Raw genomic sequence first — 18,989 nt, forward strand, 5'->3', positions numbered from 1 at the left:
GGAAGATAACACTTGTGGAGCTCAATTGTCTTGTTTAATCAGGAGGCCAGGTTGTCCACCTAGAGTGAAAATAGCTTCAGAGGCTTGAGGACTGAAAATAGTAAAGGTCTGGAAGACAGCAGAGAAAATAAAAAGAGCTGAACAAAGGCTATTTTAAGGATTAACTGATGCCCTGCATGAAGTTTGAAACCATATGACTTTAGTGATATCAGTCTAACGTGATACGTCATTTTCCCTTCACAACACTCAACTACCCAGCTACAGGAGTTAAGCATAGATTCTACAATCTACAGGATTTCATTTGTAAATGGCTTGAGTTAGATGACTTTTAAATCTACATGAGTTCCAAAACTTTACTTTTAAGAATCCTAGAGTCTGTACTGCTATCACACAATTTATTTTAAATTGGTGCCTAGATATACATAACGTAAACTTACCATTTTAACTATTTCACTAGTTTATTTAAATTCAGCATTCTAGCCAGGGGCCTCCAATAGGTGTGCTGGGACATTAAAAACCTAGCCCTAAAGGTGGCAGCACTGGGCCTGAGGTGACTAGTCTCAACTTCTGTTGCCACTGGATGGAAGCAGCCTCATCTTTTCATTACAATATATAACACAAGTGTTCATTTTCTAAGCATGCTGAAATTGAAAAAGTTTGGGAAGTACTGTTCTAAGCCACAGCATATGAGAAACCCAGTATTATGAAGAGTTCAAAATAACTGCTTCTCTGTTAAAGATGTTTTTTCAGCAGATCTTTGGAACCTCAAAATTTATTCCATGTGGTTCTTAAAGCTTTAGAACCTATCTATGAGGATGCCTGCCATTTCCATTGTTAAAGTGGCCATATAAAATCTCATTTAAAAATCTAAGAATTTTGAATGTACCCAAAGGTTTCCATTTACATAGAAATGGGATCCACCAGGGAATGCCCATTTCATTCATTCATAGAATATTGATTTGGTGGCAGACACTGGGCTAGTTCCCGGAGATAAAAGGGTGAACAAACCTTTTTTATTTTTTATTTTTTTAATTTTAAGACAGGGTCTCTCGCTCTGTCACCTAGGCTGGAGTACAGTGGCACAATCATAGCTCACTGCAGCCTTGAACTCCTGGGTTCAAGCAATCCTCCCACCTCAGCCTCCACAGTAACTAGAACTAGAGGCACGAACCACTGTGTCCAGCTATTTTGGTTTGATTTTTAGAATAGGAGACAAGATTTCACTATGTTGCCCAAGCTCATCTTGAACTCCTGGCCTCAAGTGATCCTCTTGCCTCAGCCACCCAAAGTCTGGCCCAAGACATGGTTTTTTATCTCAAGAAATTTACAGTCCAGCAGGGAGACAGAATTAATTAAATAACTAAAACAATAAAAACTGTAAGATGGGGAGGTTACATGGTACTGTAGGAGGATCTAGTAGAAGAGACTATTGAAATAAGATAAAAACATGATTAGTAGATGGCTGGGGCAAAGAGTGGGGGTAGGTTTGGTGGAGAACTCCAGGCAGAGACAATAGCATGCAATGGCCTAGGAGACATCAAAAGTCTAGTGAGACCAAAGGACAGAAAATGTCTGGAAATAAAGCCAAAGAGGTAGCAGAGGCAATTCAAAGGGGCTTCCTTCACAGAGTAACTGGAAGCCACTGAAAGGGTTTAAGTAGCATAGTGACATTAACAGATTTACTTTTCAAGATCACAGTAGCTGCAGTATAGAGAAGTGGTCTCAAAGTAGACACAATTTAAGGTGGAGGAGGGAAGATGTATTTTTATTCTATTTTTTATCCTTTAAAAATGCTTTTAAAATGGATTATAATCATATTAGCTAAGAAATACTAATTATGGCTAGCTTTTGGGCACATAGTATATACCTGAATACTAAGCAGTTTACATATATTCATTTAATCTTAATACCCTGTGAGGTTGGTACTATTATTATCCTCAATTTACAGGTAGGTAAAATGGGACAGCGAGCTTAAGCAGTCAGTCCAAAGTCACTAAGTAAGGAAGTATTAGAGCAGGATTTAAACCCAGATGTCTGACTTCAGAGCCTGTAACTTCATTAGATCATGTACCATTTTTCAACAGTACATGTATGTAATTTAAAATTAAATATATATATGGAGAATAGATGTTCAAATTTTTTTCTGAACACCAGTGAAAACAAAGATTTAGGAGGGGTGGTTGGTAGCGTGGATGTGGAAAGGAGCCTAGCAGTAGACTAGGTAAGAAATAACAGTATCTTGGATTATGGAGGTAGTGATGGAGAGAAGGGGATGGATTTAGATGTTTAGTAAGTAAAATTGGACTGCGTGATGGCTTGGATATGGAAGTTAGGGATGAATAAAGTGTCAAGGATGGCTCTTTGGTTTCTGACTTGCATAAATGGATTAGAGAGTGAGACACAGGCAGAGGCCATAGGAACAGGTTGGGTCATTCTGCTCAGGTTTTCTTTGGACCACAGTACAGACCACAGCACACTGCTCTCTCAATACTCTGTTAAATGACAAATTTATTACAGGTTATTTCTGTCATAAACATAAAAGCTTCACTCTGTCAATTATGTTTCCTATCTTGCGTTAAAAATTACACAGTCAAAATTTCATCCATTTTCTTTTAAAAGTGTGGAGTTAAGTCTTATAAAATGGGGAAGTGAATGATAGTTGCTGTAACAGGCTAATAGAAGGTTTAGCACCCCTCTTCTGTATACTAACTTTTTAAGTTATATTTATTCATCCCTTAAGATGTGGGACAGGTGGAAAAATTACCTTTCCACTTTGTATTTATGATTTCTAAGTACTAAACTTTTAAAGCCTGTTAATATTATCCCTTCCCAGGTCTTAGAATAATTACACAAAAGTACTGGACTGGTTTAAAAGATATTTGATTCTAGTCTATTTTGTTCATTTGTAGAATTTCTAGTGGTCTAAAAACGATTCTTTGAGAAATCAGGAGAAATAGGAATACCTACTATCGGTTTGAATCTCAAACGAACAGCCACAAGAAAAATTGACTTTTTAAAAAAAATTATCTAACAGCATGTTGTCCCAATAAATAATGCTGAAGGAGATTCCTTCTCGTTTCAAATTTGCCAGAAACTTCCCGTTTAACCTCAGCAAAATACAGATCGTTTTGATCTATGGCATTACCGCCCAACCCTGTCAGGTCACATCACTAAACTGCAGATAACAGCGACAAGGCCGAAAACTATGTTAGACGGATCCGCGTCCATACCCCCCATCAGTTAATTTTAACTCTTCATTCGGTACAGGTCACTCTATACATGCGTCCCTCCAAAATGCTTAAGCTAGACACAGTGTATAGATAACTTTCACAGAACCGCAAGGGCTTGATGCTCCCCCAACAGAACGGCTTGAGCTTTCCCCAGCGCATCTCAGAAATGCTGTGGCGGTCGCCAGACTCTTCGGGTAACTCCCGGCAGCTCCGAGGTAGCGCTCCCCTCCCCAACCATCGCCCTCCGGGATGGGCCGCACTGAAGAGCCCGCTCCTCAGCTACGGCACGAAGTGCGCCGCCGCGCTGGGCAGCTGGAGGAAGGGGCGTGACGCAAGTGGAACTCCCGCGTGACGTCGCGCGGGCTCCCGGGCGGGGCGGGTCCGGCCGCCTCCGAGCCCGGCCGGCAACCCCCAGCCTTAAAGCGCGGGCTGTCCGGAGAGGTCGGCTTTCCCACCGAGGATTTGGCACTCTGGTGAGGGAAAAGGGCGAAAGAGAAAAGCGAGCAGCCGTCCCTTCACAGCCTCAGAAAGTGCTCGCTTCCCTTCGGGGGCTTTCGCGAATCCCGAGGCAATCTCGGAGGCGGTGAGTAAAAGCAATCTCTTTACCCCACCCGGAGCTCTGGGTCGGAGCGACTGCTTCTGGTCTGGAGCTGCGCGCTTGGCGAAGGGCTCCCGGGGTAGGGGTGGCTCCCGGCTCTGGGGTTGTGTCTGATGAAATAGGCCGGGCCCGGGCTTCACTCGGTGGTGGTGGACCGGCGAGAGGACGAGCGCTAACTCAGTACTACTTCTGGGTCTCCCGCGCGGGCTGAGGAAGCGCCTTTCGCCGCCAAGCCCGCCCCGCGCATGCGCCGACTGCGGCTCGCGCGCGCGTTTGGGAGGTTTTTTGGCCAGACCCGCACGCGGAACCGGCGCGGGCACCTGGGGAGAAATGGATGGAGAAGGGACCTGGCTGGAAAGCCTTTGCCCCGCTGCTCTGCTCCGCCCATAAGAGGACCCCTGAAATGTCCCGTGCAGTTTGTTCAAGTCCCCTGTGTGACGAAATGTGCCTCGCCTTACCCGTGTGAGAATACCTGTGGTGTGGCAGCGAGTATTTTGGTGAGCACCTGCAGTGTAGTGGTTTTATACTAAAGAATACACACAAATGTCTTAAACAATTACAGGCCTTTGAGCCCAGATTGCAACTTGGGAGGTAAGACGTGACATTCTGAGAGACTGAAAAATGTACATTGTCGTCGTGCCTCGAATAACGGTTCATTGCAGAGAGAGATGCTAACAAAAAGTGCTGGGCATGCGGGTAGGTGGAAAGGATTTTGCGAGCCAGAATTTGCAAGTTGAATGTTTTGTTTTTATGTTTTGTTTTTAAAGCACTGTACATCACTTACTTGAAGATAGATACGTAAAGGATGCTTATTTTACACTCTTGGCTTTAAACGAATATGTTAATACTTTTTCGATCATTAAAGTAATTAAACCTTCATTTTAAACTGTTGACTTAATAGAAATCGTTTATGTCTTTTTTTTTCTTTTTGCTGCAGAGAGGTATTTTTTCTTTCTTTATTTTATTATTATTTTTTATACTTTAAGTTCTAGGGTACATATGCACGACGTGCAGGTTTGTTACATATGTATACATGTGCCATGTTGGTGTGCTGCACCCATTAACTCGTCATTTACATTAGGTATATCTCCTAATGCTATCCCTCCCCCCACCCCACGGCAGGCCCCGGTGTGTGAGGTTCCCCTTCCTGTGTCCAGGTGTTCTCATTGTTCAGTTCCCACCTATGATTGAGAACATGCGGGCTACAGAGAGGTATTTTACAGTTATTGGTCTCATGACTTAATTTCCATCCCTGACATAGCCATGTCCCAGCTGTGTGACCTTGGACATTTACTGCCTTACGCCTCTTCCCCCAACTCTAAAATGAAATTATAGTAGCTGTCTTACAGAGTTTTTCTGAAGGTTAGGTAGAATATAAATATTCTATAATATATAATTATATATTAAATAATATATAAATACAAATATTAATATTAATATTCTACAGTTTCTGGTATGTGGGAAACAAATGGTGACTTTTATTCACAATTATATATAGGCCCATTTGTTTATCTGTTAGAGTTAAAGATGGAATAAAAACCTCTTTGGTAACAAAACTAATGCAGTGCACCTAATTCTACTTTTAAAAACTTTTTTATAGAAACAAATGTACACAAGAGAAATACTGGAATTATGAACCCCATTGTATACGCACCCACCCAGCTTCAGAAATTGTTGAAGTTCAACCCTTGTTTCATCTCTTCACCCAACATCCATTTTTGTTTGTTTTTGCTGGATTTTTTTTTTTTCAAGCAAATCGCAAAGTATATCCCTTTACCTGTAAATATCTCAGTAAATATCCCTTTAACAGATAAGGCCTTTCTAAAAAAAACAAACAAAACCTCATCATTATCATACCCAAGAAAATTAATAATTTCCTAATATCTAAAATCCAGCTCATATTTAGTTTCTGCTGATTATTTTTTAAAAGTCTAATCACAATTTTTGCAAAGCTTGATAGTTTATTTTTGTAGCTCTTTACGGTTCACCAAGTGGCTTCACATATACTCCTGCTCCCTTCAGAATTACTCTTTGAGCCCCTTTGTCAGAGACCTCAAGAAATGGTTAGCAGGAAACAATCAGTTTGCTTTGGCTAAGGAGCCAGATGTGAGGTTTAGTAGACTTGCTGATCACTATTACTTTTTAAGTTGTAGCTAATTAATGGTTTCATTTTAAGAACACATATTAAAATATTTACTAATCCATTCAAACTTCTTAACCTGTTGGTTTCTTCAAGGACTACGTAATAAACTTAATGATTCACCTTTATTCTAAGAGAGGCATGAAGTAACATTACCCTAATTGTCTTATGACTCTAAGATGTTTCTGTATTCATAGATCTTTGCTGTGTTTAAATCTTACAGACTTCTCTTGTTTTTGGAAAGTTACACAGATCCTCATCTGTGTTAATACATCAGTCAACGGTCTCTTTTATAAAATATATATAGATATGTGTATATATGTGGATGCTTGTTAAGTCAAGACTAAGAATATTTTTTAGTTTTGGGCTCAGTATGTTGCACCAATTCAAAAGTTAAAAAAAAATTTTTTTTTTTTTTTTTAATTGAGACAGGGTCTCTGTCGCTCAGGCTGGAATGCAGTGGCACGATCTCCGCTCACTGCAAATTCCGCCTCCCAGTTTCAGGCAATTCTCCTGCCTCAACCTCCTGAGTAGCTGGGACCACAGGCACGCACTACCACACCTGGCAAATTTTTGTATTTTTAGTAAAGATGGGGTTTCACCATGGTGGCCAGGCTGATCTCAAACTCCTGGCCTCAAGTGATCCGCCCACCTCAGCCTCCCAAAGAGCTGGGATTACAGGCAAGAGCCATCTCCCCCAGCCAAAACAATAAATTAGTTTATAGTGGTAAATTAATACTGACCATGAATGATAAAAACCCCTCAATATCTGAATCCTTTCTGTTTAACATAATTGAGATAATTTCTTCCTCTAAGATAAATAAGAAAATTTGCCTGAAAATTTACCTCATATAGCCAAATAACTGAAATCAGAACTTTTCTCACCATTATCATCTTTCCTTATTCTTTCCTTCCCCTCCCAAATTCTAAAAATGATTGATTATAGGTAAATAAGGAAATGGTAAATGAGGATATCTGGGCTTGTGTTTCATCCTGATTTCAAAGTACATAAAGATAAATGCAAAGTTCATTTATGTTGCAATCTGTCATTTCAGGTATTTGACCTGTCCAAAGACGACTTGATACCTCTATAATGTAACAGAAAAGGTCAGAAAATATTAAGCAAGTAGAAGTGTGGAGCATATTAAGCAAGATGAACATCTCGGGAAGCAGCTGTGGAAGCCCTAACTCTGCAGATATATCTAGTGACTTTAAGGACCTTTGGACAAAACTAAAAGAGTGTCATGATAGAGAAGTACAAGGTAAAATCTTTTCTTAAATACTTACAGCAGTATTTCGTTGAGACTGTAGTGGCTTTGTATACCTTCGTATGACAGTCCTGTTTATTATTTCTATTTCAGCTTTTAGATTCGGGGGGTACATGTGCAGATTTGGTACATGGATAGATTGCATGTTGCTGGGGTTTGGTGTACAAATGATTTCATCACCCAGGTAGTGAGCGTAGTACCCCATAGGTAGTTTTTCAATCCCCACCCTCTTCCCACCCCCCTGACCCTCCACCCTCATGTAGGTCCCAGTACCTGTTGTTCCCCTCTTTGTGTCCATGTGTACTAAATGTGTAGCTCCCACTTATAAATGAGAACATGCAGTATTTCTGTTCTCTGCTCAGGGTAATGGCTTCATCTGCATCCATGTTGCTGCAAAGAAAATAATTTTGTTCTTTTTTATGGCTTCATTGTATTCCATGATGTATATATACTTTTTTTTATTCAGTCCACTGTTGAATTTTGTACATTTAATGGCCATCTTTAAGTTCAAAGATATCTTTTTTTTTTTTTTTTGAGACAGGGTCTCACTGTGTCACCAGGCTGGGGTGTAGTGGTGTGATCACGGGTCACTGCAGCTTCAACCTCCCATTTTCAAGTGAGCCTCCCTCCTGTAGTTGGGACCATAGGCACATGCTACCATGCCTGGCTAATTTTTTATTTTTTGTAGAGTCAGGGTTTCACTATGTTGCCCAGGCTGGTCTTGAACTCCTGGCCTCAAGTGATCCTTCTGTCTCTGCCTCCCAAAGTGGTGGGATTACAGATGTGAGCCACTGCGCCTGGCCCAAAGATCTCATTATTTATTTATTTATTTATATATTCATGTATTTATTTATTTACTAATTAATTTTCAGAGAGGGTCTCACTCCATTGCCCAGGCTGGAGTGCAGTGGTATGGTCACAGCTCACTGCAGCTTTAACCTCCCAGGCTCAGGTGTTCCTCCCACCTTAGCCTCCTGGGTACCTGGGACTACAGGTGTGCACCACCACGCCCAGCTAATTTTATGTATTTTTTGTAGAGACAGAGTTTTGCCTTGTTGCCCAGGCTGGTCTTGAGCTTCTGGGCTCAAGCAGTCCACTGGCCTCAGCCTCCCAAAGTGCTAGGATTACAGGTGTCAGCTGCTGTGCCCAGCTGATCTTTTTTTCTTTTTCTTTTTGAGACAGGGTCTTGCTTTGTCACCCATGCTGGAGTGCAGTGGTGCAAACATGGCTCACTATAGTGTCAAACTCTCGGGCCCAAGTGATTGTCCCACCTCATCCTCCCAAGTAGTTGGGACTACAGGCGCACGCACCATGCCCAGCTAGTTTGTTTTTGTTTTTGTTTTTTTTAAACTTATCCTTCACCTTAGAACACCTAGCTAGTTTTTGTATTTTTTGTGGAGTCAGGGTTTCGCTATGTTGCCCAGGCTGGTCTCAAACTCCTGAGTTCAGGTGATCTCCCGCCTTGGCCTCCCAAAGAGCTATTACAGGCATGAGCTGCGCCCAGCCAGATCTCATTTTTAGAGGACATTTACAATTGCAGTTTTTGTGATTCATTTTTATGGTCAAATTGGTGCTTTTTAACCACAGAACATAGTTTGTATACAACTTGCTGTTATTTACTTGTGGTAATATGTATGAGATAGTGGAAAACGTATAGAATTTGTTGACTGAAGACCTGCATTTGAATTCTGATTTCATTTACCCACTTGCTCTGTGATCTTAGCCTAATTACCTAACCTCTAAATTTAATTTTCTTCTATAAAATTCTTTGCAGGATATAGACATAAAAATACTACATAAAGTCATTTGACAAACCCGTAGCACTGAAATACAAAAGTGAATGGCCACTTACCTTCAGACAGCCTGCAGTCTTAGTAGAGTCATGTAAACAGATAATTACAATACAGTGAAATAACAGTTAAAAGGTTTTTATGAAGTGCAAGGAGTTTATAGAGGATTAAGCAATTGTGGTTGAGATGAGTAAATATTATTTGTGTTAAAAGATACACCATATGAAGCTAAGCTCAAGGTTTTAATATTAAATTTTAATATACTTTAATTCTGTAACTTTCCCTATGTCCCTATGTATGAGAAATGCTTCATATTACATTTGTTTCTTGATTACCTATTATAAGTTTAATATTGCAGTGCTTTATAGCTGTATCATTACACTGGAGTACTATTAAAACATAATCAACCTGAATCTAAAGTGTAGTATGTGGGTCTGTATTAGAACTTTCTTATGGTAGGCTGGGCACGGTGGCTCACGCCTGTAATCCCAGTGCTTTGGGAGACCAAGGTGGGCGGATCACCTGAGGTCAGGAGTTCGAGACCAGCCTGACCAACATAGAGAAACCCTGTCTCTACTAAAAATACAAAATTAGCCGGGTGTGGTGGTGCGCACCTGTAATCCCCGCTACTCAGGAAGGCTGAGGCAGGAGAATCGCTTGAACCCAGGAGAATCGTTTGAACCCAGGAGGCGGAGGTTGCAGTGAGCTGAGATCACACTATTGCACTCCACCCTGGGCAACAAGAGCGAAACTCCGTCTCAGAAAAAAAAAGAACTTTCCCATGGTAAGTTTAGTTTCTTGCAAAATTTCTGGTGATACCCTTATTAATTAATGAGTTTTGAAATATGAACAACCCCGAAAGTATTCTTTCAAGCCCCAGTGTTCATGGAGACACAAAGAAATGTTCAAGAAATGTTTTTTGGGCACTTACTATGTGCCAGACCTTGTGAATAAGAATAAATCCTATATAGTGCTAGCTTTAAGGGAATTTCTAGTCTAGAATTTTAATGCAGTATACTATGTTATTATCTGAAAACATGAAGGAAGAACTGAGGGTGTGTGTGGTTGCATGGGGAAGTGGGTTTGTGCATGGTTTATGTCAGACCAGGCTTGATAATTGATTAAGTCTAATTAGCCAGGCAAGGAAGATGGTGGAAGGGGAGGGAATTTTCTGAGTAGAGAGAATAGCACATGCAAAAGTTTGCAGATAAGAGCTTGATTTTATTCAAGGAACTATGGATAGTTAGGTTTAGTTCTAAGAGGAAATGGAATGGGAGATTGGAGTTTTGGGGGAGGTGGATAGGATATGATGCTAGAAATGTACATAGATCCAAATTATGTAAAATGGTATGTGCTATGCTGAAGAGATTGTCATCTTGCCTTGACTTTAGGACAGATTTCTCTATTTCTGCAAAAAATGTTGGGATTTTGGGATTTGGGATTTTGATAGGTAATGCATTGAATCTGTAGATTGCTTTGTATAGTATTGACATCTTAACAATATTGTTTTGTAGTCCGTGAACACTGGATACCTTTCTATTAGTGTCTTCTATATTTCTTTTTTTTTTTTTTTTTTTGAGACAGAGTCTTGCTCTGTCGCCCAGGCTGGAGTGCAGTGGCGCGATCTCGGCTCACTGCAAGCTCCACCTCCTGGATTCATGCCGTTCTCCTGCCTCAGCCTCCTGACTAGCTGGGACTACAAGCACCCACCACCACGCCCGGCTAATTTTTTGTATTTTTAGTAGAGACGGGGTTTCACTGTGTTAGCCAGGATGGTGTCGATCTCCCGACCTCGTGATCCGCATGCCTCAGCCTCCCAAAGTGCTGGGATTACAGGCGTGAGCCACCGCGCCCGGTCTATATTTCTTTTTAAGATTTTTTAATTTTTAATTACTAATTTTTAGAGATGAGGTCTTGCCTCATTGCCCAGGCTTGAGTGCAGTGGCACAATCATGGTTCGCCGTAGCCTCAAATTCCAGGGTGCAGGCAATCCTTCTGCTTCCACCTTCAGAGTGGCTAGGACTACAGGCATGCACCACCAAACCTGGCTAATTTATTTTTTTATAGAGACAGGGATCTCATTTTGTTGCCCAGCCTAGTCTCAACTCCTGGGCTCAAGCAGTCCTCTGACCTCATTGGCCTCCAAAAGTGCTAGGATTACAGGTGTGAGCCACCACACCTGGTCATTCTATAATTTCTTTCAGCAACATTTTCTCATTGTCAGTGTACAAGTTTTTTGTCTCCTTGGTGAAATGTATTCTTAAGTATTTTATTCTTTTGATGCTACTGTAAATAGAATTTTTTTTTTAATTTGCTTTTCAGATTGTTCATTGTTAGTGTATAGAAATACAGCTGGTTTTAGTGAGTTGATTTTATATTCTGCAACTTTCTTGAAACTCTTGATTTCTATTTTTGTTTTTTATGTTTTGAAACAGAGTCTCACTCTGTCACCCAGGCTGGAGTGCAGTGGCATGATCGCAGCTCACTGCAACCTCTGCCTCCCAGGTTGAAGCAGTTCTCCTGGCTCAGCCCCCCAAGTAGCTGGGACTACAGGCACACACCACCACTCCTGGCTAATTTTTGTATTTTTAGTAGAGATGAGGTTTCACCATGTTGGCCAGGCTGGTCTTGAATTCCTGACCTCAAGCAAGCCGCCCATCTCAGCCTCCCAAAGTGCTAGGATTACAGGCAGGAGCCACTGTGCCTGGCTATTTATAAGCTATTAATTTAATAGAAATAAAATATTTGACAGATTTCTTCTTCCTATTCTTTGGTGTTACAGGATCTTCATGAAATCCCTATTTTACAGTGAGGAAGCATCAAGAAACAAATGGTATACTCTTTAATAGGAACAATATGCCATATTTATCAAATTATAGAATATATAAAGCTTACAAATATTATGTAGTAGATAATTCTTTTAAAGTGTACTCCTCATGGTTATGTTCTAATCACATTCCCACAAAAGTTTCTATACTCTGAATAACTTTAAGGGAGGAATACAGTAATTGTTGGTGTATGTGATAAGGTCCATGTGTTTTATGAATATTAGGTATTGGATATATGAGCTCATAAGAGAAGATAATCTTTGGTACGTTATATTGATCATGCCACTTTCCCAATTTCAAATAACTTATGGATTCTTAAAGGTATTAAATGAATAAGTACTATTTTTTAAGTAGATATGTCATTTTAAAACATTTTGGTTTGGGCCATGCCTTCGTCAATATGTTCCACATAGTTCCATATAAAATTAGAGTCTCTATGTGATAACATCAAAGACATGCCTGAAGGGAACTTAATTTTTTTAAGGAGGTGGGGAATCCATTTGTAGAAACCAGTGTAAGAAGCTGTTTGAAAGACATCAAACATGGACTTCTCTGGACTTTGCAGGTTTTAAGGTATATATAGGAATCAAAATTGACTCATGACTTTTAAAGCTTCATGTCAGTAAAAAATAAAAGAGAAATGTTGGGAATGGTAATATTTGAGATATATAGTTTTTACTTAGCTACAGAAATGTACCCATAGGAACTTGCTTGAATCTGAATGCTCTGCTACACGTGTTTAGAATTATTTTTGCCTCTTTTGCCAAAACATGATAAAATGATAGCAAAATATAACAGTATGTGCACTGATCACAACAATATAATAAACTGCATCCATGTCTTTTAAAACTAGGCAAGAATAGACAAAATGCTCTAATTTCTGTTGGTGACTAGCAATATGCAAACCAGACCATTTTTGTTGAAAAATTCTGGAGACATTTATGACGGAGTTTTTATATCCTTTAAGATAATTGTATCCTTTCATGATTGTATCATTTCATGATATGTTCCTTTTGTGACAAATGTTGCTAGTATCAGTGTCACATATTGTTACTGATGATATACAGTGTTTATGCTTTAAATTCCGAACTCACAGTATTTAATGGAAACTTCAGAATTCTTTAAATTTCAAAAGTCTTAAAGCATATTTATTTGGGTACAAAATTTTATTGCCTTTAAAAATCTTTTTCAGTATCAAGTTTATTATCAAAAGCACAAGTAATAAGATAGAATTTAAAATATTTATTTTCAGAATACCACTATTTTAATAAATGATCTTTTGCCTATGCCAGCGTCTGCTATTAACATCTAGCTAATATATTTTCTGTGTCTAGTAAATATGGTAATCAGTTTCAAAGAAAACTAGGTAGGTTTTGTGAGGCAAAGTTGAAACACCTTGAAGAAATGGGAAAGTTTGGGGGCTCTAATAGGACAGGATAAATATTTCTTGATTCATTTTTTAATTGCTCCATTTATTTTCTATACATAGAATCAAACATTCTAAAAAGAGAACATTATCTTAAGACTGCACAAATTAACAGTGAAAGGAATTGTCCCACTCATTATTAAGAATGCTGTCAGGCTGGGCACAGTGGCACACACTTGGGAGGCCAAGGCAGGAGGATTACTTGAGTCCGGGAGTCTTGAGACCAGCCTGGACAACAAAGCGAGACCCTGTCTCTACAAAAAAAATTTTTTTAATTAGCTAGGCATGGTGGTGTGTGCCTGTGGTCCCAGCTACTTGAGAGGTTGAGGCAGGAGGATCGCTTGGGCCTGGTAAGTCAAGGCTACAGTGAGCCGTGATTGCACCACTGCACCCCAGCCTGGGTGACAGAAATCCTGTCTCAAAAATAATAATAATAATATTATTATTATTATCAGTAACTGTCACACCTTTTATTTTTTATTTGCATTCACATCTGTAAATAATAAAATCCACAAAAATTAATTTACCCATTTTGAGATAATTCAATCTTAAGCAAAGTGAGCACAGCTTAAGTATGCCTTTGGAATTTAAATAATTTGTTAGGCAATTATAGAAATGCTAGCAGTAGTAGTTTTGGTTGAAGTTTAATTACTTCATTTGTACATAAAGCCCCCACTGTTTGTCAAGAAAGTGATGTTAGGGGTATTATTTATAATTCAGAACCATAAATAACTTGTTTAAAATGACAGTACATACATTTTATATATATATATGGTTTGGTCTGGGTAAAGAACTAAAATAAGAACATAGCAGTGATTTTTGTTAATGCATAAGGAATTCTTGCCTCATTTCTGAACTCTTAAATTTGCTTTGTGTATTACAATATACAGTCCCTTGATTGTTTCATTTCCTCCAAAATTTATGTATGAGTGTGTGTAAGGTTAATTGTAGCACAGTGCTTGGTCTTGTGAACACTGTTTCCTCAATAGGTATCTTAGGTTGCCAGTGTTACAATCCCAGATACTTTGTTCAACAGATTACCTGTTCATACAGGAGCTACATTGTTGTATAGCCTCATTCCTTCCGATGGGTGTGGAGCAGGATTAAAGCACACTTTATAGGGGTTCTAATTGTAGATTCCTAATTGACTTGGTGAATACCAAATGCTAAAATTTAAACACACACACATATACACTTATAAACCTGTTTCAGGGTGATCTACGTGACAGAACAAATGCCTCACAGGTGTTGAATGCTTACCAGATAAAAGAGTAGTTCTTCCCCTGTTTCCCAAGGATTTTCTTTTGAAGTTTATATGGATTTTCTGTCTCATTGTTTCTTTTCTTAAAATGGTTTGTGGCAAGAATCCATTTCATCTTTGGCTGCACTTTTCACTTTTAAAGGCAGAACTGATTGTTAGAAGTCAGCCAAAATTAAAAAAAAAAAAAAACTGTCAAGTAAAATTTCGCACATTTTTGAGAAGGTAAAAAATGTGCATGGATGCACCATAGGTTTTGGTTTTTTAAACAACTCACTTATTGAAGGATGTTTGGGTCGTTTCTAATGTTTGGCTAAGACTGCTGTGAACATTCAATACAGGTTTATCCGTAACATTTTTTTCACCATCTTATTTATAACATTTTATTTATTCAAATTATAGAGCATAGAATCGAAGATAAAATGTGTCATATCAGTTGGACATTTTCTGAAGGTGAAATTTGAGACATAAGGAAAAAATGTAACATCCAAAAAATTCTCCAGGGCCTTTATTTTTCCACAATATATGGATTTCCTGGCAGTAAATCATTACTATGGAGGGCAATAAGAAGAGATGACTTCTTCTTTAGTGTCTATGTGACAATGGTTGGGAAATGTATAGGTTTGTTTTTAAAATTTGTATTTGTCTAAATTATGTTGTCCAAAAGATTGTGTCAAGTTTAACAAATAAAGAAAAATTATGTTCTTAGGAATGATAAATATATTAATGTTTCTATACACATATATGAAAAACTTTTCTGATTTATAACTTGATAGAATCTGTGAACTACCAAAGGCACAAAGTAAATATTCTTGGATTCTTCGGAAATCAGTCAACTAGTAACTATTTATTGGTAACTAACTGCCACCAAATAAAAATTCTTGAGTAGATCTATAATTGGGTAAATTGTAGAATAGTAAAAGCACTGATTGAGAAATTAAAGAGTAAATATTGAGGGCTTTTTTCCCCTTTATGTTAATCACATTGCAGAAAATGGGGAGCATAGAGAAAATAAAGGGCAAAGCAATATTCAACTAGAAAAAATTTTCTAGTTTTTTACTATTTTAATATTTGATTAAATAACTTCATTTTATTTTATTTTGTTTTGTTTTGTTTTATTTTATTTTATTTTTTCAGACGGAGTTTCGCTCTTGTTGCCCACGCTGGAGTGCAATGGCAGGATCTCAGCTCACCGCAGCCTCTGCCTCCCGGGTTCAAGCGATTCTCCCGAGTAGCTAGGGTTACAAGCATGTGCCACCACACCCGGCTAATTTTGTCTTTTTAGTAGAGACGGGGTTTCTCCACGTTGATCGGGCTGGTCTCGGAACTCTTGACCTCAGGTGATCTGCCCACCTTGGCCTCCCAAGGTGCTGGTATTACAGGCATGAATCACCGTGCCCAGCCGATTAAATAACATTTTTAAATCAATATTGGATATTATAATTTTTACAATTTTGCTAGTTGTTTTGGTTTGACTTATATTTAGTTGCTAATGATGTATGTATTTTCATATTTGTTCAGTGACTTTTTTCTTTTGTTAATTACTGTTCATGAAAATTAGAAATGTCACCCTGTTTTGTCCATATCCTTCCTTGCAGTTTCAATGCCTGTCAGTCTGCTTTCTTCTCAGTAATTACCTGAGTCCATAGGCAGTGGTCTTCTCTTATGTTTTGTATCAGACTTAATTAAAATTAAAAATTCATGTAATAGATATCTTGAGATAAAACATTCATGCCTTTTGTTAGGTACTTTTCCATAAGGAATTTTGCTACTAGTCCAGGACTTCCTACCACAGTCTAGTTTAATCCCAGAAGATTTGTGCCTACATAAACACCATTGCTGTTAGCAAATACACAGGCTATGTCAGAACATAGACCTTCATTTACAGTGAACTTCTAATTATATGCTTGCCCTGCTATTAGAAAGGTAATAACTTACTTTAGATGGGGAAAATGTTATTCCATTTGACTGTCATATGATAGACTAAAAGCAATACATTGCAGATATGCTTTTGTGACTGCAGGGTACACGTAAGGGGCATATACTGTAAACTAATGAGACCTGGTTTATTATTTAGAGGCCAGACTGATGTGACTTAATAGTGGAGCATTTGACTCATAAAGGAACTGTTGTAGAAGTAATACCTTTTCTTTTTACTTTTCAGGTTTACAAGTAAAAGTAACCAAGCTAAAACAGGAACGAATCTTGTAAGTATCAGTATGTAATACTCGTGTTATTTATAGAGTAGTTGATACTGATGTCCAATTTGACATTTATAGAGTAGTTGATACTGATGTCCAATTTGACCTTAATGTCTTATTTATAAAAAAAATTAGCCCTACTTAGTATGGGCCTTGGATAGTCAGCAGCAGTTTTTTTTTTCAAATTCTAAAGTAAAAAGAATAATTTTGCAATTTTAAGTGTAGCCTTAATTATGTATGTTTATATTGTAATACAACTTACATACGTAATCTTTTCCCATAAAGTATTAAAATGACAATTGATCTGTAGTCTCATTTTGATTTGTCAGCGGAGTTCTTTGTTGAGCCATAATTAACACATGGAATTCAACATGCTACAAGACGGGGAGCAGAATAATTCTGGGATTTCTAAACTCATATGAATGGAAACTAAATGGGTATTTTAAGACTCCTTTTAGGTAGTTTGAAATTACTTGAAGATTCTCTGAATTGTTTTGCTTATAAAGTTCTAAATCAGATCTGATTTTTTAAGTTCGGGAACATATTTTACTCATGATTCTCTAGAGCTTCCACATTCAGGAATCTGAAACAGATGGCAGAGTAGCTTTGTAACACTTACTAAGAAAATTCTCTTTAGCCGCTGAGAAATTTAGAAATTCTGGAATATAGACTACTCACCTTCAGATAAACTCTTGTTTTCTTTTAAAATTATTTTAATTAAGAAATTTAAAGAATTGTAAAGACAAAAAAAATTTTCCAGTTGTGCAGCACTGTTTTCATGCTTTTGATTCCTTATCACAAAGTTTCTTTGTAGAGAGTATAACTCGAACATAATGTTTTGTCCATTTTATTCATAGTAGTTCCTATCCCTCCCTATAGATCCCCCCACCCCAGCCCCCATATATGACATTTGATTTAAAAGTAATGAAAAAATTGTTGAATGTGCTGCATAGGTATGTAAAAGAGACAGGAAGGTTTGTTATCTATTTTATTACAGTTACATTTTCAAATACAAGATTTACCCAGCTTCTTATGCCAGTTGTATTTAAAATGTTCAGTTACCTTAGAAAGACAGAAGGCCACCAATTAGGAAAATGATACTGAGTTTTTAGTAAAATGCTGCTAATGGCATTGAGCTTGCTTTAGAAATGAAGTTAGTGATTGGTGTAGTAATAACTCTTCCTTTGGATGAGGTCCAGGGTAGACCTGTCTTTAATATATTAGACACTTCCCTGTTTTTGAAATTGCATGACTCTTTTTGCACTGTCTGGAATTCATCAATTTGCTTTCTTAAAGACCTTGTTAAATTATTTCTGCAATTAGTAAATGCTCTTTATGTTACCACTTTCTTGACCTGAATATTTTATTAAGTAATTGAAGTTGGTTTTAACTTTAACTTAGGTTATTCATCTACATAATAAATAGTTTAGCTTTAAGACAAATACTGTCATGCTCTGCGTTATTCTAAATAGAACAGTAATGGAATATATGAATATGGGAAAATCAGATAACTCACTACTATTACAGAGTTCTGTTCATCATTTAAGAAAAAACCCTTTGCTATTAACTTTTCACTCCTTAAGAGTGAAAATGTATATGTGTGTAAATCTTCAATGTGTGTGTAAATCTTCAATTTAATATTTACTGTATTTTATGATACAGATTATTTAAGGCAAATGTGTGTGTAAATTTTCAATGTAATATTTACTGTATTTTATGATACAGATTATTTAAGTTAAATATTAAATTTGAATAGATGTTGGCAGTCTGTTTTAGAACATGATTAATCACACCTCCAGGCTTAGACAAGTTATCTGGTTGTATTTGCTGAATAGGATCAGTGAAAACCTGGTATTCCTTCTGAATTAAATATATTTTCTAGAAGTATTAGGAAATATTTTATTTATTTATTTATTTATTTTTGTTAAATGAGAAATGGCCAGGTTAACAAGCTTCAATGATATATTACTGTCTGTTATTTTCAAGTTCTCAGATGTCCCTACATGCTACCATAACTATATTTGTTGTATAGCCAGAAGGTGTTGCTCTTACGTGTATTGGTTTTTCAATTAATATAAACTGTTCAACAAATATTTAAGAAATTCCCTCTATGTTTGATACCCGACATTTTGGCTTAGTTGTTTTACTCATCTATTTTGGTGCCAGTGACACTATATTCTAGCCACTTTGACACAATCATTTTGACATCTACTTTTTATGACAGACTGATTTGCCACTCTTAATTGATTT

At 37.7% G+C, this 18,989-nt stretch overlaps 1 protein-coding gene across 30 annotated transcripts in view; it reads left to right on the top strand.

The window, feature by feature from the left end:
* Positions 1–18,989, top strand: part of RBBP8 (RB binding protein 8, endonuclease) — a 114,691-nt gene that overhangs the window by 18,539 nt on the left and 77,163 nt on the right. For 8 of the 30 annotated variants that reach the window (XM_054671888.2, XM_054671894.2, XM_001153774.6 and 5 more), the window contains exons 1-3: positions 3,310–3,813; positions 7,024–7,230; positions 16,703–16,745. In XM_054671888.2, coding sequence (XP_054527863.2) covers positions 7,122–7,230; positions 16,703–16,745 — 152 coding nt within the window. In that variant the 5' untranslated portion in view covers positions 3,310–3,813; positions 7,024–7,121. Of the gene's footprint in view, positions 1–3,309; positions 3,814–3,852; positions 4,326–7,023; positions 7,231–11,808; positions 11,860–16,702; positions 16,746–18,989 lie in introns of those variants that run through there. The other 22 variants (XM_054671893.2, XM_054671890.2, XM_016933432.3 and 19 more) reach the window with 13 other exon arrangements.

Source organism: Pan troglodytes, chromosome 17 (genome assembly GCF_028858775.2).
Source record: "Pan troglodytes isolate AG18354 chromosome 17, NHGRI_mPanTro3-v2.0_pri, whole genome shotgun sequence".
Lineage (NCBI taxonomy): Eukaryota > Metazoa > Chordata > Mammalia > Primates > Hominidae > Pan > Pan troglodytes.